The sequence below is a fragment of the Aulonocara stuartgranti genome (assembly GCF_965226115.1).
Source record: "Aulonocara stuartgranti genome assembly, chromosome: 11".
NCBI classification, from domain to species: Eukaryota; Metazoa; Chordata; class Actinopteri; order Cichliformes; family Cichlidae; genus Aulonocara; species Aulonocara stuartgranti.
Genome location: NC_138947.1, coordinates 6,710,840 through 6,735,644, shown reverse-complemented (window position 1 = coordinate 6,735,644; position 24,805 = coordinate 6,710,840). Strand labels below are relative to the sequence as shown.

Here is a 24,805-nt window from a genome sequence, read left to right as displayed (position 1 = left end):
GTCTCACAAACACCGTGTCACCAAACAGTCATTATTATTCCCTCTCACCTTTTCTTCTGTTTTTCTTTAGCAAGCAGATTTGTTTACATCATACTACTCCTTATTAATTTTTTGTCCTGAAAGTATAAAGTTTTGTCTACATTCTGAGTGCAGGATTTAAGGTGAAAATCTATTTGGTGACATCTTAATAAACTGTAGATCACCTACAGGTTTAAGTTATATACACAGATCCATCTTTTAAACTAGTTTGTGTAAACTGTGTTTTCAGCCTACATTCGGACAGAAGTTAAATCAACAAGTTTCTTGATGTTCTGATCCAAACGATAAATAGTTGAAATGTTGAAGTCATGCACGGTGACTCCTCTGTGTGATACTGAGATCTAGAGTTGCCATTAAAACACTTCTCTGTTCAGGTCAGCATGAAACATGCTTCTCTGTAGATACGTCATGTATAATCAGAGGAGGATAGGAATATGAAAATGTTTCATTGCTTTGATTGAAGCTTAATGCTGACCTTGGTCTTTGAGCAGATGAGTGAAAACATTTATTGTGAAGAAGCAGAAAACTGCAATTGACTTTTCATCAGCAGATTTTTTTAAATAAAAGAGATACTTGGGATTAGATAACTGAGCCGGTAAGTATACACGGACATTTCCTGTAATTTCTCATCCCAGCATTCTGGAGAATATTTTTCTCTTACTGGGATCTATACAATAAGACTGGGCCTCATTCTGCACTTTATGCTTAGAAATGTTTTTCCTTACAGACAAAATGGATATGCATGCAAAATTACAGTTTCATGAAATGCATGCACCTCCCAGTTTTGTTTTTACCACCATGTTTGTCTTAGTGAACCAGAATCATTTTAAATTGAAAAGCCTGCACTCTATATTTGGAATCAGCATGCTGTTACTGCCACATTTCGTTTACCTCAGGGTGTATCACAGGGAGAGCACTGAAACTGAGAAAAGCCCGATCACTCACTAGGCCAGTTTTAGTTATGGACAGAGTTGAGCTAATCCCACCCAAACCATCTTCCTGCACAGCCAATTGAAAAAAAGCACAGAAAACACTTCTGATTGGAAAGACAGATTACAGCCCACCTCCAAAGTCTCCTATTGCACAGCCTTTAAATGCAATCAGTTAACACACAGAGGTGCTCTTCTCCCTTAGTTAACCCACGCACTTTAACATAAGGGTAGATCATCACATCATGTTTTTTTTTCTGCAGTTTGGAAAATGAGTATTTTGCTTCTGCTAAGTCCATAGGAGACTTTTCCATTAGTGCTTCTTTTCTCACAGGCTGCATGGCACTGAGACAGAGCCTACGACTGTGTGACTGCATTTACTTTTCCAGTAGATGTGTGTTGCGCATTTTATTCTTTTTATAAAAGGATATTTTTACTTGTGTACTACCCTGGCAGTGAATGAGCATCATAACAACAAGAAAATAAAAAAAAAAATAAAAAAAAAAAATAAAACAATCCTGAGAGAGGAGAACCCACCAATTGAACAAGGACTCAAATCAGCATCTACAGGTTACATGTCAGCTGTTATAACATCAGGTCTTTGTGTTGCCCTCCTATTATTTATGACATGGCAGGCTGGAATTGAAAGCAAAGCTTAGTCTGCAATAACTAAGGCAATGAATGTTTTGTTCCCTGAGTGGTTGAGGCCTATAAAGATTAAAAAAAAAAAAGAGAGAAGGAAACCTGCCCTTGAGGAATATCACTTTTGTTGTTTAGAAATAAGGTTCTAATAGTAATTTACTCTACGTGCCTTTCATATTCAAGTAAATGTGTTTTGTAATGAATTTAAGTCACTCTTAGTTAGGTTCTAATTGGCAACAGGTCGACATAGTTTTCCTTATATAAAAAAGACGAGAATTTAACCTCTACAACAACAAAAAAATGGCTATCCTGTTTGCTAACAGGCTGAAACATTAAAGCTGTTAGGATAAACATATCCTAGACTGATCCCTCCACAAAAAAGGAAATAGATGACGTATTCTGCTCGAACTCTCTGCTACAAAAGCAAAACAAATATGTTTAAGTATCTCCTCATTAACTCATGTCACTGCTTTGTTTATTTAATTTTCTCCAATTCACACGTGAGTTTTGAGTTGAGGCAAGTTTTCACTTCGTCACTGGAAGTTCTTGGAAAGCTGGCAGGATTTCAGCATCATGCCTTCCGTAATCCTCCTCATAAATGGAAGCAAAACCCAGACGTTCCCGTGCACTACGCACAAACACATATTCTCTCCAGTAGCATCAAACCACCACGGTAACAACAACAGTGTGTCTGTTAATGTAAACTGCAGTGCAGTTAGAGTCGCTGTGGTTAACATCAGTTGTTCTAATTATATAATCTTGACGTTGTAATTGCCTGCTCTAACTTGTCTTGCTGATGTAGAAAACTGAAGCTGCTGAAGCGTTTAATCTTTGTGGCGAGCTATGATTGATTCATTTGCAGCCCAACAGTTGGCTTCCCTGCTCACCAGGCTGCGCTCTGGATTCCTGGAGTTTATGTTACGCTCCAACATGTTGACACATTTCATCATTTGAAATGGTACCAGGAATGGAAAATATGATGATACCTGGCATGCTGCAGGACGACGTGCACCACCCACGCATAGTTTTGGACAGACGCTGGAGATACGAACACCAGTCACAGTAAATCGTTTAAAGTGAGACAAATTATGGAACTAGCTGTGGAGAAGAATAGTTGTTACGTATTCAGTGTTTCTACAACCTAAGTGGTGTTTTTGTAGTGTCCTTGTGTAACGTCACAGTAGATGTTTCATATGTCAGTTATTTTCAGTCCCAAACAAGACATCTTTTAGTCATTTGAAACAATTTTTTATTTCATTTGCTCTTAGTTTGAATCTTAATAATTAATGCTTTCCATCTCTTTAGCTCTTGTACCAGCTTCTCACTTGGTTTAAAACAACATTGTTCTTCATTCTGTGAAACGCTCCTCTTCTTTTTGGCACATAGTGCATTATGGTGGGGTTTTTACGTGTTTTGCAAATATTTTGGGTTTGAATCATTCAAAATAGAAGAAAGGGGAGAAGGGAAGAAGTATAATAAAAAAAGAGACACATAGTGGTCATAATGGGCAATTATCTACACATGTGTGGAGGCACATGCACGTGGATGTGTGTGTGTGGAAGACAATTTCTGGATAATTATGTTTCAATGAGCTTGGGGCGATTCTTTGTGCCCTCTGCAGCTACAGGTTATTAAAATATCCCTTTATCTGAGCTATAACAATGGACATCACATCCCCTCGCCTTCCTTTTTAATCTCTACTTTTATCTCCCTTGTACTGCATCTCACCCTTCATTCTCATTAAAGTGAGGAGTTCACACTTTCATAACGATTTAATGGCCGTGTGCTGAGGCAGGCACCTAAGATCTGGCTCACAACAATTAAGAGCTTCTATCCATATAATAGATTTACTAATGCAAGTTATGTGGCAGTGAGCTGTTTAACAGAAGGGCAATTATTTACCAAAGAAGGTAAAAAAAAAATCCTCAGAGTGTTTATGAGCCTCAAAAACATTACATTTCTGTTCTGTTGTTCCTCATTATTGTGTGGCACAGAATGGTTAAATCATTATCCTGATAGAGAAAACACACTGTAATTCAGCTGTGCCTGCTGAATGTAACAGGCAGTGGATACATAATCACTCTGCTCGGTAATGGTTTTGCGTAGTTGGTGTGCTCATAAAGATGGTCAATAATGATGACACACAGTCAGTTCAGTGTGGGTTGTTTATTTCTAGTCTGTATTGGTAAAATGCGTCCTGAGAAAATCAAAGATCCAAAGCTATTAGTGCAGGAGGTGACAAATTGCTGTCGAGAGGGGAAGAGAGCTCAAATGCAAATGCAAATAGAGACAGAATACCTGCTATTATTAGCAATAACACATAGATTTTTGGACATGTCTTTTCTTCAGAATCTGCAGTGTGGTAAATAAGGTCCAAGCTCTTGTATAGTAACTGGTGGCTCTATAGCAGACTACATCTATTTAAGGTCTGATTCTCTGAAATACGTTTTTTTTCTATCAAATTCTTTTTATACAGGTTTATTCTTATTTGCTTTATTTCCCTTCCTTAACTGCAAGGCTAACCTCTCAACAGATCAGATGATTATAAATCTGGGGCATGCTGTTCGGTTTCATAAACAGCAGCATAACCTCAGCTTCCCGGGCTGCTGGATTTACCTCATAGCAGGTTGGGATTTTAGTTCTAGAAACATTTATTAAGCTCAAACACACAAGCAGACAAACATATGTTCACTGGACACTTCAGTTATGCCCTGTTGGAACTGGATTGGAGCCCATTTTACCTTGAGAACTGTTCTAATTATTCATGGTACAGATTCAACAAGGTGCTGGAAACATTCCTCAGACATTGGTGCATATCGGCATGATAACACCACACTATTGCTGCAAATCCTTGATGTAAATCTCCTGTTTCAGCACACCCTGAGCTGCTCTAGTAGATTAAGATCTGCTGACAATGTAGTGAACTCACCGTCAGGTTCCAGAAACCAGATTTTCACTTTGCAACATAGAAATGGTCAGCGCCAATACTCAGGTGGCCTGTGGTGTTTGTTGATGCTCCACTAGTACTAAGGGGCACAACGTGTTTTTACATTATTATTACACAACCACATTACTACATCACTACCACCAGTAACCACTGGTACCATTCATGCTGTCTTATTGTTTGCACCCAATTGTAACCCTACCATTCCAGTGCTGCAACAGAAATCAAGACAAAAAGTGAATTATGTGAATTATAACCGCAGCTTCATGTTTTTAAGCTAACAGAAGTGGCACTCAGTGTGGTCCTCTGCTGCTGTGACCTGCTTCAGTTTTTTTGATATGTTGTGCATCTAGAGATGGTCTTCTGCATTCCTTGGTTGTAACAAGTGGTTTTTTGAGTAAGGATTGCCTTGCTCGAAGCATGTCTGCTGATTCTCCTCTGACTTCTGACATCAACAAACCATTTTTGCACAGAGGGCTGCTATTTACTGGATAATTTCTTCTTTTTGGGCTCTTTATTGTAAACTGTAGGGATGGTTGTGTTGAAAACTCCCAGCAGATCAGCAGTTTCTAAAACACTCAGATCCACCACCTGATGCCAACAATCATGCTGTGCACAAAGTCCCTTAAATCATCTCTAGTCACCATTCTGATACTCAGTTTGAATTTCAGTAGGCCATCTTGACCAATGGCCAGTGCATATTTATCTGTTGGTGACAATGAAAAACAGTAATTAAACAGTAATTACTTATCAACATAAAAAATATCCCTCACAGGCCTTTTTCATTTGTATAAAGAGAGCAGAAAGATACCATACGTGAAGCACAAACTTAAACAAGCTTCTTAATGTAATTTGTAATGTGCACACACCAACTTGTGCTTAGAGAGAAATGTGAGAAAATTAACTTCACTAACATTAGAACCTGGTATCTGTGGTGCAGCAAATTGATTCAGCAGTAGGGCTCATAAACTCTCTGTAGCATGCAGTAATTATCACAGCAAATCTCTGCCTGATGAAGTTATTTTTGTCCAGTGCTGAGTGCTTAAACAGAGAGTGAAAATAATGAGCCACTGTGGTGATTTCAGTCTGTTTTTTAGTCACAGCAGTCTTTGGCATTTTGTCTCTTTCAGGGAAATGACAATAGTTATATCATTTTTGTGTGGTTCAATTCAGATTTTTAACTTTACATAATGTTTACATTTAATATTTACCCATATCGAGTTGTATTATCATGTAATATATGCTACACGCGACTGTGACCACAGTTAAAGTGGGCACACCTTCAGCTGTCTGTGTACGACTGCTTTTAGAGAGATAAATAGAGCAGATATACTGTATTCATATTCACATTTACTACATTCACCCACCTTGTCCCCCAACTGCCTATGCTGAGTCTGACTGTCACACATTAGTCTGCACTGGATGTAACAATACCTGCATGCAGTAGCAGTGGCACATCTGTCACAGAAATGCTGCAGGTTGAATTGGTAGTGGAATTAAAATTATCCAGCAGAAAAAGAGCAGCAGAAGGATGAAATCACAGCTGCAGCTGAGGTCCGAGCAACAACCACACCGAGGCACCGCCTCAATCATCAATGCTAGACAAACATCTGCATCTCAGCCAGTGGGTGTATAGAGATTGGTTATTAATAAGTAATGAGCAGTAAATATTTGCTTAGTTTTCCCTTAACTTGAAAGATACAGTAATTTGGCTATACAAATACACCAGCTGTTCATATGGACTAGAAGGAATACAAAGGTTTTGGTATATTTAAATCCTGTACACTCTACCTCTAACAATAAAATTAGATCATACTGTATATAAAATATTCACACTTGTAGTTTTCTAGCTGTTAATTTGCTACAACTATAAACTGAGTGTTCAGGATTTATTTTTCCATGTCACGACAAAATATAGCGCTTACATCATAAATGAGAAGTATTTTTTAAAAATGCTAAAGATGTATCTACCAAAAATAAAAAATAAAAATGAAAATTATTCAGGGCTATTTTATTCTTCTGTCTGCCTTAGAAGTAGTACCTTATACAAGTTAAGTGTATTATGTTTGTGTATTATTTTATTTCAAGTGAATACTTTTTCCCAGAACTTGTAATTTACCACATTTTTTACATCTTAGGGGAATTAACCTGATGCATTTTCCTTTATCTAAGTACTAATTCACTTTGCAAGCAGCCTGCATATTTCATTAATGGTCCATCTCTTCCCTGCTGAAAATAGTTATTTGGTATTGTATTTGTTTTAGTATGTTATTGTGACCTTTACATGTGTTCACAATTCTGTTTTATCTAGTTGTTATCCCCGGTTGGTGTTTTCAACTCCTGCCCTGTATTTGAACTTGAGGTACTTTTACAAATGTCTGCCATGCCTGTTTACGTGTCCTGTTAAAGGCCATGGCTGGTTTGTAGTTGTACTAAATGTGGATGATATATTTAATGAAGCCCTGAATAATGGTTAATATAAAAAATGATCTAAAAGATATTAAGTCAGGTTTCATTCATGGTCTGACCTTTACAGTTGGTAGAGCAGAATACATCTTCACAGGTCTGACTCACATATGGAGTTGTGTCTCCCTGTAGGCATCAAAATGCTGCATCCAAGTTAAATCAGCAATACTGAGTGCATGACGTGCATGCCTCTATAGCACTTACAGGTGCATCCACACCTGCATGGGTACAGAAAAAAATGACACCTACTGCAGATAGGGTAACTCCATGAACCCACATTTGTTTTTATAAATTAAAAACCAGAAAATGCAAAGTACTTTGAACTATATAATATAACTGAATTATGTAGATATCAATCATATATAAAACATAACACAAATAAAGCATGTCTGAATGTTTTCTCATAGACTCAACCAAGAAGCTGAAGGATGTGCTGCAGGAGTTCCATGGAGATGGTGTGTTGGCTAAATACAATCCAGAAGAGGTATGTTCAGTTTATACTGGATTATATAACACATAGTTTATAGTCTATTGACTCAGGAAATGCCAACAGCAAGCATATATCACACTTCAGCATTTCTTTCCGAAAACATGAGTAAGTGATTTAGAGAGATTTTAAACATGCATACATTTTAAAGATAAAACAATAATCAAGAACGCAACTAAAAAAAAAAAATACTCAACTACTAATTGCTGCATCATAACAGTTCACAAATCTCTAATTCAATAACAGATAATCACAACTACATAACTGCATTTTCAAAATGTGTGTAAATATGTGATGTGCTTATTTTGTGCATTTTAAATGACATAACCATGTGATACTTCCATGAATATGTCGCGATTCTTTCTTTCTTCAATGCTGCGGAGTGTAGAAGCAGGAAATTCTCAGCCAGGTATCTGCTGTCTCTTCCTCTTGATTTATTTTTCATTTATTGTCTGTGTTTTTCTAGTTTCTCTAATCACTAAATAATTGAACTCTCTTAAGGATTGTAGAAACTTCTAGAGGCAATGCAACCTATTGCAGGAAAATATTAAACCCTTAAAGTGTTTACCACAATCTGGCAATAACCATGTGCGTGAGCAAAATGACATTAAAAAAATAGGCTCACTGTTGTATCTGTCTGAACACAACTTGCAAATTGATACAGCTAGCAAAACACAACAAAACAAAAACAGTTGTCATCAACGCTGCATAAAAAGGCATCTGTATGTAGGCCACACATAGTGCAGTAAATAAAAGAAGCTAAAACCCAAAACAATTCAGACATAGCCAAGTACAAAAATGTGCAACATTTTGCAAAATATTGAAAACATGATACTGAAAATCCTCGGCATTTCACTCAAACCTGAATTCAACAACTAGCGCTCTTATTTTTATTTTGTTTTAGGAGATTGACTTCCAGGGCTTTAAGGTCTTTATGCAAACATTCCTGGAGAGTGAACTCCCTGAAGAGTTCTGTCAACACCTTTACATGTCGTTTAGCAACAAAGGACCCAAACCCAGTCCCTCATCTTCTGACAAACCTCGAGTCTCTGGTAAGTGTAGAAAAGAAATTCTTTCCCTAACATGCCCTCAGTTCATAAACACAGCATGTTGGTGTTTTATAGTCAGTGATGTGTATAAGAAAACATCCCCACTCGTGTTGCTAAGGTTCAGCCAATATGTCAGTTATTCTCGTCCTTCACTGCGCTTCTTTTGGGGATTGTTATTGTCATCGTAGAGAATGAATCACTTTACTCTTCCTTTGCTGTGTGAAAAAAAATGGCGCCGTCACTGTTTCTGTTTTGTGCCATTGGACAATTTATTCAATTTAATGCCAAGTCCAGCCCGATGGCACTCAGTGTAAATTGTAGTGTAGAAGCTGCCAATTGACTTGGCAATAGTTTTGTTTGTTTATAGCAATATACTAATGTCTCATTTGTGTGTGGTAATGACTAACTGATATTAAAATAATACTTAACACTTCAGATCAGTCCTCGTTCAGACAGCATCTCCTGCACTGCCACTTGGCTTTGACACCTCCTTGACTGCCTACCAGCTCAGATAATTAATAATAAAGTCTGTCTCGTGTCACTGAGTGCTAAAAAGCAACATGTGTTTTATCTTCAAGTGACCAGGCTCTCTAGCTCTCATTAGATAAGGTTTTTATGAAGTTTCATTGTCCACAGAGGAAGGAGGTTGGGGTGGATGATTTGAATTTTTGAGACAATAAACTCAGAGTAAGTTGGGCAAAACTGTCTTGGTATTGTTTTTATTACACTTCTAATATTGGCGGCCTTTAATAAATCCTCAATAAAAATGTCAAAATACAAAATGTAATCTTAATTTATGGTTTTCATAAACTGAACAATAAACTTGTATAACCATAATGTTCAGTTTATTGTGGTATATTTCTCCAGTGTGATATCATGACACACAAGGTGACTAAGCAGTGAGAACAGTGTGTATGTGAACTAGCTATTGACTATACTGCCAGAGCTTGAGTTGGCTAATCTCCTGGTTCAGCTTTACTTCATGTATAATAGGTCCAAAAGGAAAACTTAAGCAGATCACTCAAGGTTTAAAAATAAATAAAAGAAAATGAGGGAAAAATATTTTCTCTTCCCATAATAAATAAAAAAGATGTTTAAACATCTGTTTGTCTGCCTTATAAGAACAAATACATGAAACATATATAAACTTAATAGCAATGTTAACAACAATATTAATAATGAACTTTCGTGTGTGTGTGTGTGTGTGTGTGTGTGTGTGTGTGTGTGTGTGTGTGTGTGTGTGAGAATGAGTAGATAAATAAATAAAAATAAATACAATAAAATAGATAAAGCCCAAACCAAGAGATTCAGTTAAAACATAACATTTCTGGTACCAAATATTCTGAATTTTTTTGAATACATTCAACCATTTTTAAGATATAGCTTCTTTTCTTTTTACATGCAGTGAACAAATCTGTCATAAGCACTCTGTTTTTGGAGGATACCTTTTCTGGCATAATGCATAGATGGAAAATCATATCTAAGACATTAGTTGTAAGTGTATATTGTTATTTAAGTGGAGAACTTTTTGGAATAATGGGTTGTCTAACAAAAACATCAGCTTTGTTTCATGAAACAAGACAGCTGCACCATCTGTGTGAAATGTCAGCTTCAGATAAAGTACAACCGGACCTCATTCTAAGTGTCCTAACAATAATTACAAAACAAACTCAGAATTGTCATGACTCCCAGCTTTGGGAAAGATAACCTTGTAGTAGAGCTATTCACAAATTTCTGTTAAAACTATGTAAATAATGTGTAGCAAATGTTTGTGTAGGCTTGATTAAATGTAAAATTTTCATAACTAGGTTTCCTCCAAAAACATTGTATTGTTCCTAATTACTGTGAACTTAAATAACAATAACTAAAAATGATGTGTGATGATGTGTGTGGGCTTTAGTTGTTACATTTGATTTGAAGCACAGTTAAAATAATGGAATTGCCTCCCAGATTTAGACATGTTTCTGCCATTGAACCACAGGAAAAAATGAGTTTATTATAGAAAGGTTATATAAAAAAATGTTCTCCAGTTACTAGTCTTATTCTGTGACTGGAAATTGAAAACTTTCCTTGTGGAGATTGAGGAGTACTGGAGTACATTTACAGCAAAACAATGAGGTTTCTATAACTGCCATTCTATAAATTCATTTGTAGCCTTACATAGAGGCATTATTTTTTTCTTGAAAGTAATACTTGGTTAGCTGGTAGTGCATTAGTAAGTAAATTAATAATCATAAAGAGTGAACATAATATCCTAATATAGTTTGAATACACAGCCTGGTAATTGGTTTGATTCAAAGGTTTAAAGAATCTTAACAGGTTACTGTATTTACTCATGTATTAAATGTAAGTTTAACTCAATCAGGACAAAAGCTGTCCACAGAATAAAAAAACTTAGAAAAATAACAAGAAATATAGTTTACCTAAGGCCATTAACTTAGATTATTCATATCATGATCTTTTGCACATGCAGCATTTGATCACATTGTTTGCCCCAATTACGAGGCTGTGTGAAACTGGATCAGTGCAGCCTGTGCGAGTGTTTCGATTCGCCCTTATTGATCCAGCATGCTAGCTATAAGCCCTCCCATCACCCTTTGTGTCCATCTAATGACACAGAATGAAGCAAGTGATATGTTTTAAAGAAGAAACTCAGACATTAATGAGAAACCAAACCCAAATTCCTGTTTTCAGGTCCAGTAAATTTAAAGCTTAGTCTTCACAGTTCATTTGGTAGACGGTTGCCCTAATTTGTGTCATTAATAGCGGACCTTTTCTTGCACTTATAAAGGACATATTTTTCTAATGTATCCGTTTTCTCTTAAACAACAGAACTTCTCTATTTATGGTCACTTAAAAAACCCAGTATTCTCTTCAGTTCATTGTGTGTCATGACCTATGACATTTATCCACCCATGGGATGAATGTGAGGTCGTTATGGAATCATTATTGTTAAAGTTACCCAATCTCGCTACTGCTACTGCCGTCTGAGGAATTTTGCTAAGTATTAACTTTTAATGGCACTCATTTGTCATGATTGATTTTCCCTCTCAGTTAGGCCATTGTAACACTATTTAAACTGGTATCAATCAGAAATCAGTCAGTAAATTAAAAATGCAATAGAAAGACCCCTAAAAATTTGTTTTCAAAGTGACATTAAGATTTTGTTATTACTTTAAAGGCCCTTCATGGCCTGGGAGACAGTAGAATTGGAGAGACAGTAGAATTCATGTCTCAGCACAATCTGACATTTTGTCATTTTACTTCTTTAACTATTACATTTAGTTTAGGTTATTAGGTTATTATTTTGTGCTGTTTTGACTTTGCATTTGAGTCTTGCATGTCTTTATTGATGTGAAAATGGTTTCTAAGATTTAATCTTAGTGTTTAAATGTTTTAGTTTTTTAATCTTTGATTTGATGTTGTGTGTTTTAATTTTGTAAAGCTGGTTTTTCTACATACTCCTACAGAGTAGGAGTACAGATGTTACTCACTCCTGTAGGCTTTATTTTGAGCTTTAGTTTTCCCATAACAAGAGAAACATTATCTATTTATGTTTTCTGTTTGCTTTATTTTATTTTATGTGAGCACAGTGAATTGATAATGTAGCTAACACTACTAAGTGTTTGCCTCTGCCCTACCCTCTCTGCTCACACTGCATTTTAACACTGACAAATTTCGAGTAAATCTGTTCTCATTTGCATATTTTTCTCTTTTTGTTGTCACACTGTGGTACAAACACGGAATATTGAATGAAACACAACCCATTAAGACTAATGTAAAACAGCTGCCCCTTTCAAAACATTTATAACCTGCTTCTCTGCACAGCTAAAATCCCAGTGTTACAGCTTAAAAACAACAAGAAAGAAACAAACAAAAGACAAACAAACAAAACAGCTGATTGGGTTTTTCTACATGTTGTACTTGACTGTAATGTACATGTTATGTACTATATTGTGACGTTTACAGCATTTTCACTGAGCAGCTTAGTTCTCCAATACTCACAAATGAGAAGCTGTCACAGTGGCATTAACCTTTATGTATATAACCACTATAGTCTCATCTTCAGTGGACCAGCTGACCTTTCAAAGGAGAGTGGGACCTTAAAAGGACAAGAGCTAAAGCAGAGTAAACAGCAGAGTTGCAGCAATGTAGAGCATGAAAATATGTGTCAATTTGTTCATTTTATGCCAAATTATGAGGCTGTAAATAATAAGTATATTGATTTGGACCATTAAACACAATGTGATAGGGCTGAAGTATTGTCATCCCTAGACACCATACACATGCAGATTGTTCTGACTATATATGACTGATATCAGACATCCAAACCCAGTAGCTTATTGGGCTAACATTAGAGGTGGCATAAAGGATGTTTTAACCTTTCATGTGTTGGTCCTGCAGGACTAAAGCTGATCAAAGGCAACTCCACCCCTCTGAAGACCCCTACTCTGCCCAGGCCCCTAGATACAGTGCAGCTTAAGGACATTGTGTGTTACCTCTCCTTGCTAGAGGGTGGGCGTCCTGAGGACAAGCTTGAATGTGAGTATCATCCTATGTCACATGTCTGGGGCCTATGTTAATATGCAGTAAACATCAGCAGTAATGTGCAGATAGTGATTGTACTTCTCCTAACACTATGCAATATGCAAAAAACACTGGGAACCTTGAATATACAAATAAAAAGATAAAATGCAGATGCCAAACAACTGAGGTACCAGTAGGCAGAAGAAATGTCACTGGTTGTTAGAGCTCAGTGGGTGAAAAGCAGTTTTTCAGGCCAAATAAGGTCAAACTGAAGCCCAGTGAAAAAGACAAGAGAGTGAGAGGGAGCAAGGCAGTGACTCCTGGCAAAGCGATATCTCTTTGTCTGTGGATGCATGCTCTAGTGTGTGCTTATTAGCAAAATAATAATAAACCACACATGCCTCATATGTACCAACCTTTCTGTTAAGAAACTGTGACTCTTTGGTCAAAAAAATAACTCATGGTCAAAAAATAACCAGTGTTAAAACACATCTCTGTGAACTGAATGAGATCTAGAAAAAGACTCGTAACAGTGTGAAGTGGTTCCTTCTGAATGTGCTTTTTTAAGTGTGGGGACAACCTTAAAAAGAACCTTCAGTAAAGGTTTGAAAAATGTTGACCTTTGTTCTCAAGCTGTGATTGTGCTCTGAAAAGCTCTCGGTCCTTGACTTGCCTATGGATGTTTAGCTCAGCCAGTTTTTCACATTTTCTTTTTCTGTTTGGGCTTTGATGAAAGATTTGTGGAATTCTTAAATCTAAAAATATTTCAGTGGTAGACTTTTTTTAACGAATACCCAAAGAAGATTTTTTTTAATGTAATATATTTCCTGTTGCAATAGTAAATGTTCATATAGACCCATTCATGTTTTGGTGAGGATTCAGTGCAGCTTTATTTTTTTAATTTTTTTGTATCCAGTAGGAGTTTGTCTGTATATAGTCCAATTTCTTTTAAACTACTTTGAAGTATAATTTGAGTGATAAAAACTTTGCTTCATGAGGTAGTCAATTGAAATGGTTTTCCAACAAGATCTCAAATTTGGACTCATCAGACCAAAGCACAGATTTCCACTGGTCAAATGTCCATTCCTTGGGTTTCTTGGCCCAAACAAATCTCTTCAGTTTGTTGCTTTTTCTTAGCAGTAGTTTAATAGCAGCTATTTGACAAAAACGGCCTGATTCACGCAGTCTCCTTTGAACAATTGATGTAGAAACATGCCTGCTACGGGAACTCTGTCTTGCATTTACAATGGCTTGCAAAAGTATTCAGCCCCCTTGAATTTTTCCACATTTTGTCACCTTACAGCCACAAACATGAATCAATTTTATTGGAATTCCCCGTGAAGGACCAACACAAAGTGGTGCACACGTGAGAAGTGGAACGAAAATCATTCATGATTCCAAACATTTTTTACAAATAAATAACTGAAAAGTGGGGTGTGTGCAATTATTCTGCCCCCTGAGGCAATACTTTGTAGAACCACCTTTTGCTGCAGTTACAGCTGCCAGTCTTTTAGGGTACGTCTCTACCAGCTTTGCACATCTAGAGACTGAAATCTTTGCCCATTCTTCTTTGCAAAACAGCTCCAGCTCAGTCAGATTAGATGGACAGCGTTTGTGAACAGCAGTTTTCAGATCTTGCCACAGATTCTCGATTGGATTTCGATCTGGACTTTGACTGGGCCATTCTAACACATGGATATGTTTTGTTTGAAACCATTCCATTGTTGCCCTGGCTTTATGTTTAGGGTCGTTGTCCTGCTGGAAGGTGAACCTCCGCCCCAGTCTCAAGTCTTTTGCAGACTGCAAGAGGTTTTCTTCCAAGGTTGCCCTGTATTTGGCTCCATCCATCTTCCCATCAACTCTGACCAGCTTCCCTGTCCCCGCTGAAGAGAAGCCCCCCCAGAGCATGATGCTGCCACCACCATATTTGACAGTGGGGATGGTGTGTTCAGAGTGATGTGCAGTGTTAGTTTTCCTCCACACACAGCGTTTTGCATTTTGGCCAAAAAGTTCCATTTTGGTCTCATCTGACCAGAGCACCTTCTTCCACATGTTTGCTGTGTCCCCACATGGCTTGTGGCAAACTGCAAACGGGACTTCTTATGGGTTTCTGTTAACAATGGCTTTCTTCTTGCCACTCTTCCATAAAGGCCAACTTTGTGCAGTGCATGACTAATAGTTGTCCTATGGACAGATTCCCCCACCTGAGCTGTAGATCTCTGCAGCTCGTCCAGAGTCACCATGGGCCTCTTGGCTGCATTTCTGATCAGCGCTCTCCTTGTTCGGCCTGTGAGTTTACAGTGGGGCAAAAAAGTATTTAGTCAGCCACCGATTGTGCAAGTTCCCCCACTTAAAATGATGACAGAGGTCAGTAATTTGCACCAGAGGTACACTTCAACTGTGAGAGACAGAATGTGAAAAAAAAATCCATGAATTCACATGGTAGGATTTGTAAAGAATTTATTCGTAAATTAGGGTGGAAAATAAGTATTTGGTCACCTCAAACAAGGAAAATCTCTGGCTCTCACAGACCTGTAACGTCTTCTGTAAGAAGCTTTTCTGTTCCCCACTCGTTACCTATATGAATGGCACCTGTTTGAACTCATCATCTGTATAAAAGACACCTGTCCACAGCCTCAAACAGTCAGACTCCAAACTCCACCATGGCCAAGACCAAAGAGCTTTCGAAGGACACCAGGAAAAGTATGTAAGTAGGCAAGCAGCTTGGTGTGAAAAAATCAACTGTGGGAGCAATCATCAGAAAATGGAAGACATACAAGACCACTGATAATCTCCCTCGATCTGGGGCTCCACGCAAGATCTCATCCCGTGGGGTCAAAATGATCATGAGAACGGTGAGCAAAGATCCCAGAACCACACGGGGGGACCTGGTGAATGACCTGCAGAGAGCTGGGACCAAAGTAACAAAGGTCACCATCAGTAACACACTACAACGGCAGGGAATCAAATCCCGCAGTGCCAGACGTGTACCGCTGCTGAAGCCAGTGCATGTCCAGGCCCGTCTGAAGTTTGCCAGAGAGCACATGGATGATACAGCAAAGGATTGGGAGAATGTCATGTGGTCAGATGAAACCAAAGTAGAACTTTTTGGTATAAACTCAACTCGTCGTGTTTGGAGGAAGACGAATACTGAGTTGCATCCCAAGAACACCATACCTACTGTGAAGCATGGGGGTGGAAACATCATGCTATGGGGCTGTTTTTCTGCCAAGGGGACAGGACGACTGATCCGTGTTAAGGACAGAATGAATGGGGCCATGTATCGTGAGATTTTGAGCCAAAACCTCCTTCCATCAGTGAGAACTTTGAAGATGAAACGAGGCTGGGTCTTCCAACATGACAATGATCCAAAACACACCGCCCGGGCAACAAAGGAGTGGCTCCGTAAGAAGCATTTGAAAGTCCTGGAGTGGCCTAGCCAGTCTCCAGACCTCAACCCCATAGAAAATCTGTGGCGGGAGTTGAAAGTCCGTGTTGCTCGGCGACAGCCCCAAAACATCACTGCTCTCGAGAAGATCTGCATGGAGGAATGGGCCAAAATACCAGCTACTGTGTGTGCAAACCTGGTAAAGACCTATAGTAAACGTTTGACCTCTGTTATTGCCAACAAAGGTTATGTTACAAAGTATTGAGTTGTATTTTTGTTATTGACCAAATACTTATTTTCCACCCTGATTTACGAATAAATTCTTTACAAATCCTACCATGTGGATTCATGGATTTTTTTTTTTCACATTCTGTCTCTCACAGTTGAAGTGTACCTCTGGTGCAAATTACTGACCTCTGTCATCATTTTAGGTGGAGGAATTTGCACAATCGGTGGCTGACTAAATACTTTTTTGCCCCACTGTAGGTGGACGGCCTTGTCTTGGTAGGTTTACAGTTGTGCTATACTCCTTCCATTTCTGAATGATCGCTTGAACAGTGCTCCGTGGGATGTTCAAGGCTTGGGAAATCTTTTTGTAGCCTAAGCCTGCTTTAAATTTCTCAATAATTTTATCCCTGACCTGTCTGGTGTGTTCTTTGGACTTCATGGTGTTGTTGCTCCCAATATTCTCTTAGACAACCTCTGAGGCCGTCACAGAGCAGCTGTATTTGTACTGACATTAGATTACACACAGGTGCACTCTATCTAGTCATTAGCACTCATCAGGCAATGTCTATGGGCAACTGACTGCACTCAGACCAAAGGGGGCTGAATAATTACGCACACCCCACTTTTCAGTTATTTATTTGTAAAAAATGTTTGGAATCATGTATGATTTTCGTTCCACTTCTCACGTGTACACCACTTTGTGTTGGTCTTTCACGGGGAATTCCAATAAAATTGATTCATGTTTGTGGCTGTAATGTGACAAAATGTGGAAAAGTTCAAGGGGGCCGAATACTTTTGCAAGCCACTGTATCTGTGCTCTAATCTGAGGTGCTGTTAACTTGCAATTTCTGGGGATGGTGACTCGGATGAATTTATCCTCTGCAGCAGAGATGATTCTTGATCTTCCTTTCTGGGGGTGGTCCTCATGTGAGCCAGTTTCATCTTAGCGCTTGATGGTTTTTACGACTCCACTTGGAGACACATTCAAATTTTTAGCAATTTTCCAGACTGACTGACCTTCAGTTCTTAAAGTAATGATGGACTGTCGTTTCTCTTTACTTAGCTGATTGGTTCTTGCCATAATATGAATTCTATCAGTTGTCAAATAGGGCTCTCAGCTGTGTACTAACCTGACTTCTGTACAACACAACTGATGTCAACAAAGCAAAGGGAGACTACTTTGAGGAATCCAAAATATAAAACATATTTAGAGTTATTTATAAAATTTTTCTTGACATAATTTCTTGACATTTTTCTTTACATAATTCCATATAAATTGCTTCATATATCTGATGTCTTCAGTATGTGTCTACAATGTATAAAGTAGTAAAAATAAAGAAAAAACATTAAATGAGAAGCTGTTTCTAAACTTTTTACTCTAATGTATATATAATCTACTAACAGAAACCCACCTGCTGTTCAAACTTTTTGTTTGGTTGGCCGATGACAAGAAAGTTGGGTCGGAAGAAGGAAGAAAGAAGCTAAAACTGGTTCTGTAAGAAATTGGATGGATCGAATCATCCAAAACTCCTTGATTAGAGTCCAAGAATAAAATTATGGAATTGGAAATTAGCAGTTAGTTCCCTTTATTATAAATGATGCTCAACAATTAGTAAAATACTCAACTCAAACTGTCTTGTTGCAGTCAAAATATTTCCTTAATAACTTTGTACCTGCTGGTTTCTTTGTTTGGTTTGCTTTTTTTTCTCAGCATTTTATCTGAGTGAGTCAGACTTTCCTGAGATGTTTTTGGTAATTAAGAAGTGCATTCAACCGAATTTTTTTTCTTATTGCATTATTCTTTACTTAAAACGAATTAAGGTAAAATGTTTCCTCTTGCAGCCAGTCTTATCAGCCATTAACATTTTGGGTTTTCTAAACTCAGAGGTTCTAATCTGGCCACAGCCTAAATGCCTATTTTATTATAAATGTAAAAATCAATCTTTTTTTCTGCATCTCCACTTTCTGTCTTAATGCAGATCACCTTCTTTTAAAGTGATCTTCTGAGCTCCCATAAAGCTTCACCAACAGGTGTTTGATACCTCATTTTGGCAGTCTATTGACACACCTCTTAATTGCAGTCATTGCATATATTATTCACAACGTTTTCTCAATTGGACAGCAGCCGTTTTTTCTGTGTTGCTATAATGCTCATGCTTCTGCTAAATTATCGAGTAATGTTGCTCCCATTAAGCAAAGGGGATTATTAAATAATTCAGCAGATGGTACCTGTGACTGGGAACACATTATGGAATTAACTACGGGTGATGTGTCATTGCTGCACCCTGTCCCTGTAAACCGCTGTGGGCTTTAACATGTTATTTCGGTAGAGGATGGCTCCCTCTTCTGGACTGTTTGAAAAGGCACAGCACAGATTTAAAGTGGTTCTTAGACACATATGTGCTGCTTTATTTACATCAGGTTCATTAAAAATTAAAATAGCTTTAAAAAAATACAAATTGCATGTAAATGTACAAATAAAAATGAGAAAGACAATAAAAATAAATTTAAAAATTCCCACTTTCAGGTATTTTTGCTACAGGCCATTAAAAACTTTAAGAAAACACTTCTTATGATAACAAAATGATTAAAGGTCAAAACTAACAAAAACTTACAATACCGTTTTTTCTTTTTATTGTTGATTTTTAAATAAAAGGTAGTTTATATCATTTAATTATTTATACCTAATATTTATTTCTGAAATAAAATGTGTAGTGAAGGGTTTGTAGTAACATTATTCCACTAATAAACAGGGGGCAGTAGTACACATATACAGCAATGCACCCACACTTTCTACTAAATGTGGATGCAAACTTAATCAAGTTGTGGCTTATTAAAGCTGTTTCTGTGGGGGAAAATTTATTTTGGCAGTTTGTTAAAGGTGAGTAAGTTTTTTATTAATTAACTTTTTAAAAATTATTTATTTATTTTCAATGCAGACCTCCTGGGACACATATCAAGTTTCACTTACAACTGTCACACTGCCGTTATTTATGTTTGATCCCTGTTTACAGTTTTAACTGGCCTCACCAAAGTCCATAAAATGTAGTTCTCATTTTTCTTTTAGATGATAACAATGACCTGAATAGTAATCAGGAAACAGCTGGGTTTGAGTGAAGATACATTTGAACTTATTTGCAGTCACAATTATTTTAAAGATTTGTATGTTTGAAAGAAATTTCTTTTCTTATTTCAGCCCATTTGTACTACATGGTATCATGTCAACACCCTTTTCGCTCTCTTTACTTTTGGGTCCTCTTTGATCACTACAGTCACCCCCTTCTAACACCCTCAACCTCCACCCAACAGCAGACACCAGGATCAGCCACCACCATCACCTCTGTTTCCCTGGAAACTGGCAATTAGCTCCTTGTTAGTGGCCTGACAAGCTGCCATGTGACATCAACTCTTTAGTGATGATGTCAGTAGCCACGATGTGCTGCACCCAAGCCAGGCTGGAGGTGGGGCAGTGTTTTTTTTCTATTTATAGGCATTAGCCTGAAACAGTGTGCACAGCCATTTCCTGTTGATGTTGTTGTCACAGCTCAGCAGGACTTATAGTACTGTGCAAAACCATTCATATCATTATATTTTGCAAGGAACATTAGAAATAGTTTTAGCGGCGAAAAAACTGCAAACACACAGAAATACATGGAAATACCATAGTAAGGCAAAAAAACAGAGTTTGTGCAATTATAACTAGCTTGAAAATAGCCACCCTTGGCTTTGATGTTGGACAAGCTTTTAAGTAGTTCTTCAAACTTCTTGGAGGATATTACAAAAGTCTTTGGGTGATGCTGGCTTTTGTGCTGTTCCCTGTCAAGATGTTCCCCCACTGCTTCAATAAGCAAATAAGGTCTGGGCTCCTTTCAGGTGCAAACACCAAAGACGTCTAGCTAGTATTTTTCCTGGAAAATTAAAAGTAGAGAAGTGCTTAAAACTTTATATAACTCTGCAAGAGATGCACATATGCACATATGCTATGTGTAAGGTGTTTTTGCCTCAAGTTGTGAAACAAGTTTGCGGTTCCCACCTTTAGCTGGAAGTTTTCTTGCATATTTAGCAAAATACTTCACTTTGTTGCAGTTTGATGAAGCATTTTAGGTACTAAATCATCATTGAAGGTTTACATGCAGTTCTGACTCTGTTGCTATTGCAACAACATTGCAATATGACAGTTTTGCATCAGGTAAAAATTTCTAACAGGCAATATGATATGCAGCAGGCCTAATTCCAATGTGAATCATAATCTGCTGATACCTTTCTGTGTTCATAATTTCATTAATTCCGACAATATCCCCAACACCACTGATTGAAATGCAGGCCCCAAACCATGACACAGCCTCCACCATGTTTTACACATGACTGTAGATATTCAAATTTAAATTCGTCACTCCATTAGGCCTGCTGCCACTGATTTTCAGTCCAGTTCTTATGTAATTTGACATACCCCAGGCTTTTCTCACCATTTCCTTTCCTTCTCCCGGGTCCTGTGTCAGGTTTTCAGATACTGTTTATATGCTCATCTGCTGTAAATAGGATTTTAGGCCTGCTACTTTTCTGTCCTCTACTTGCTCAGTTTCCCTACGGTTTTTAAGGACACACTGCACATCGTCTCGAAATACGCGTTCAACTCTTCGGGGATTCAAAAAAACAAAAACACTATTTTGCCTATCAGACTGTGCTATCTTTTAAACTTTTTAAATAGTCAACTAAACAAATTGTAACAGTAGACAGACTACTAGTAACAAAGTTGCTAAATTTTCTGCTATGTGCTCCCCTGGGGGGGGTGGTAAGGGGTCTTTTTATGCTTGAATGATCCACAGATCATGGTTCAACTAGTCCAATACATTCCCCTGTAAGGTGCAAAGAACCAGACTGAAAATAAGAGCAAGACTAACCAAAAAATAAAGGTCAGAAATATTATTGGTTTAAATCACAAAAAAAAGACTTGCTTTTTGACACAAAAATATAAAGAAGTGAGGAATGATTCAAGATTTTGTCACAGCGCCATAAAATTACTGACGTTAAGAGATGATCAATCACATCTGTGATTTAGGAGCTGTCCGTTTCCATGGTGACACTTTTAAATGGTAATTGGGGGACACTTAAAGTTGCAGCTTCAGAGGCTGATGAGACAGCTGCTGAGATAAAGACTTTGGTTTTCCTCTGCGTACACTGACGTGATATTGGCACTGAAGAGTGTAGCCAAAGCTAGAGTGGCACTAAATACTGACCTGAAAGGCGGAGAAACTTTGGAGAATCCAGGATGTTACTACAATAAGCTGACATTTTCTTTTTGTCTCCATAGTCATGTTTCGACTCTACGACACAGATGGAAATGGCTCCTTGGACAGCTCGGTAAATATTTCCCTTTTGGAGTGTTTGTTTTGATTTACAAAATCAGGATCCTACCTCAGAATACTTTAGTTTTTAATGAGCAAAATGGTTTTGTTATTGTTTTTTTATGAGCTTTTATGGCATTGATAATATTATATATGCAACATTATATAAGCTCAAGTTCCACTTGCCAATTAGTATTCTTGACTGACAAATGGCTGACTGGCTACTGTGATTTACCCACATAAGCAGATGAGTTTATAGAGAAAACCCATATGAGAGAAACAGAAAAAAATCCAGCAATTATATGGGGAGAAATGGCTTGTTGATGCCAGAGGTCAGTGGAGAATGGCCGGATTAGTTTGTTGTAATAGGAAGGCAACACTAACTTGGCTAAGAACAGGAATCTGAGGCTGAAATTCACACGGGCTCAACAAAATTAGACCTATCTTCCCATGTGATGTCTGTGCTTTGGATGCATGGTTGGAGGGGTCCTATTTCACTGCAGGTGTAAACTTTGCATGTGACAAATAAAAGTCTCCATCCATCCATTCATCCATCCATCCATCAAACCAAACACTGGGAAAATGTTACCTGGCTTCTTGAACATGACAATGAGTTCACTGTACTTAAATTGCCTCCACAGTCACCAGATCCTATAGAACACCCTTGGAATGTGGTGGAATGGGAAATTCCTATCATGGATTTGCAGCAACTGTATGATACTATCGTGTCAATATGCAGCAAAGTCTCTGAGGGATGTTTCCAGCCCCTTTGTTGGATTTATGACATGAAGAATAAAGTTAATTCTGGAAACAAAAAGTGGTCCAAACTAGTACTAACAAGGAATATCTACTGTCATAAAGTGGTCAGTGAGCATTTAAGCAATCCAGTGGCTTGTCCGATGACATAGATTTTCAGTTTTTCAGGGTTTCTGAGACTTTTTTTCTGTCAGGTAACAGATATCCAGCTCTGTTCACCACTTAGATAACTTTTTAAATAAAAAATTATAATATTTAACAGCTAAACTATCATCAGATGATAGTCGATGGTTTCAAGGGTGGATTCATAATAATAGACTATATGATTTGCAAGCTGTCTTTTGTAAACGTAAGATAACGTTTTTTGCTGATTATCTTTCTAATATCTCTGTATTTTCTTCTTCAGTTCTTCTCCCTTGATCTTTTTTTCTAAATGTTATCAGTTAATCTCCATTTTTTTTAATCATTTCTGTCCATCAGATTCTATTTCTCTGTATGTCTGTTTCTCCATCAACAAAATCATTTAAATAAATTAAGTAAATTAATGGATGAAATGGGAAGAGTAATGGAGAAAAACAGGGATGAGTAAAATCTGTGGATTGGACATAGTTATGAATGAAAGAGCACTGCTCATTATCTGTCCAGAGTGTGTAGGAGGGGGTGGGGGTTTAAATTAAAGGGTTAAAAGGGAGATAGAGAAGGTGGAGTGGGTTTGGTAACGTATTCAATTATTAGTCATCTCTCACCCATTATTGGACGGCAGATAGAAAGCATAATAGAAAACAGAGGACTAATGAGAGGGCAGAGAGAATACAAATGTAGGCAGAGATAGCCATTCAGTGGGACCCAACTCATACTCAGAATTTAAGAGAAAATGAAAAAACAGTATGAACTCTTCATTTACACTCATACACTCTAGTTTTTAAAGATATCCTAAGTGCATCATAGTGATTCAGTGTGGTACTAGATAATAACATCACCCGCCTCTGCCCCCAAAAACCAACCATTGTAATTAAACCTTCAGCTTCAGAGTGCTTCCCACACTGCCTTTGTTTTTGCTGTGTGCAACTCTTCTCTGCAGAAGAATGACATTTCCAACCTGCTATTACGAGCTGTTCATCAGTCTATTCATGCCAAAGAAATTTAGTGACATTAACTTAAGGCTGCGACATACAGAAAGGTAAACACAGTGTTTTTGTGCCTATAATGACCGTCTGTGGTGTCGCCGCAGGAGTTAGAGCACATTGTCTCCCAGATGATGCATGTCGCAGAGTACCTGGAATGGGATGTGACTGAGCTGAAACCAGTAAGGAGTATATTCATACCCTATGTTGCTTGAGAAATAGAGTATGCATGAAAATATTGCTTACTAGCCTGAGACAATCATGTGTACTCAACTCAATATGGTTTTTTTTGTTGTTGTTGTTTTTACTGTAGATCCTTCAGGAAATGATGCAGGAGATTGACTACGATCACGATGGTACTGTATCACTGGAAGAGTGGATCCAGGGAGGGATGACCACCATCCCCCTGCTAGTCTTGCTGGGCCTGGAGACAGTGAGTCCACAGAGAGAGTCACATTTGGTGCTAATACTGAGAAGCCCAAAGCTATCTTAGATGCACAGTGCTATGCTAGTACAGTACTATGCTAAAACTAAAATTCTCCAAGTCTTTAGAAATTGGCTGCTTTTTCACTCATTTCTAGCCCAGACGAACACTTTTTGTTTGATACAGCAAGCTGTACAGTAAGGCACATAACTCGAGGGATGAAGCTAGGCACAGAACCAATTTAACGTTGACTATTTAAGTTGTAAATGTAAAAACATAGCATAGTTTAATTCCCAAAGAGCTACAGCATTAGCTGGACTTTTCAGTTCACTCATTTTCCACTAGGTGGAAGCATTTGACTACCTTTTAATAAAAACTTACCACGTATCCTTTTTTATGAATGAATATTACTACAAAAGCGTAACAGAAAATCATGCCTTCTGACCTTACTGAATTT

At 37.7% G+C, this 24,805-nt stretch overlaps 1 protein-coding gene across 6 annotated transcripts in view; it reads left to right on the top strand.

Moving 5' to 3' along the window:
- The window catches only part of dgkb (diacylglycerol kinase, beta), a 93,560-nt gene that overhangs the window by 11,912 nt on the left and 56,843 nt on the right, over positions 1 to 24,805 (top strand). For 5 of the 6 annotated variants that reach the window (XM_082552192.1, XM_082552195.1, XM_082552193.1 and 2 more), the window contains 7 exons: positions 7,428 to 7,504; positions 7,896 to 7,916; positions 8,412 to 8,559; positions 12,961 to 13,098; positions 22,011 to 22,060; positions 24,032 to 24,106; positions 24,238 to 24,357. In XM_082552192.1, the coding sequence (XP_082408318.1) occupies positions 7,428 to 7,504; positions 7,896 to 7,916; positions 8,412 to 8,559; positions 12,961 to 13,098; positions 22,011 to 22,060; positions 24,032 to 24,106; positions 24,238 to 24,357 (629 nt within the window). The remainder of the gene's footprint in view (positions 1 to 7,427; positions 7,505 to 7,895; positions 7,917 to 8,411; positions 8,560 to 12,960; positions 13,099 to 22,010; positions 22,061 to 24,031; positions 24,107 to 24,237; positions 24,358 to 24,805) is intronic. The other variant, XM_082552196.1, reaches the window with a different exon arrangement.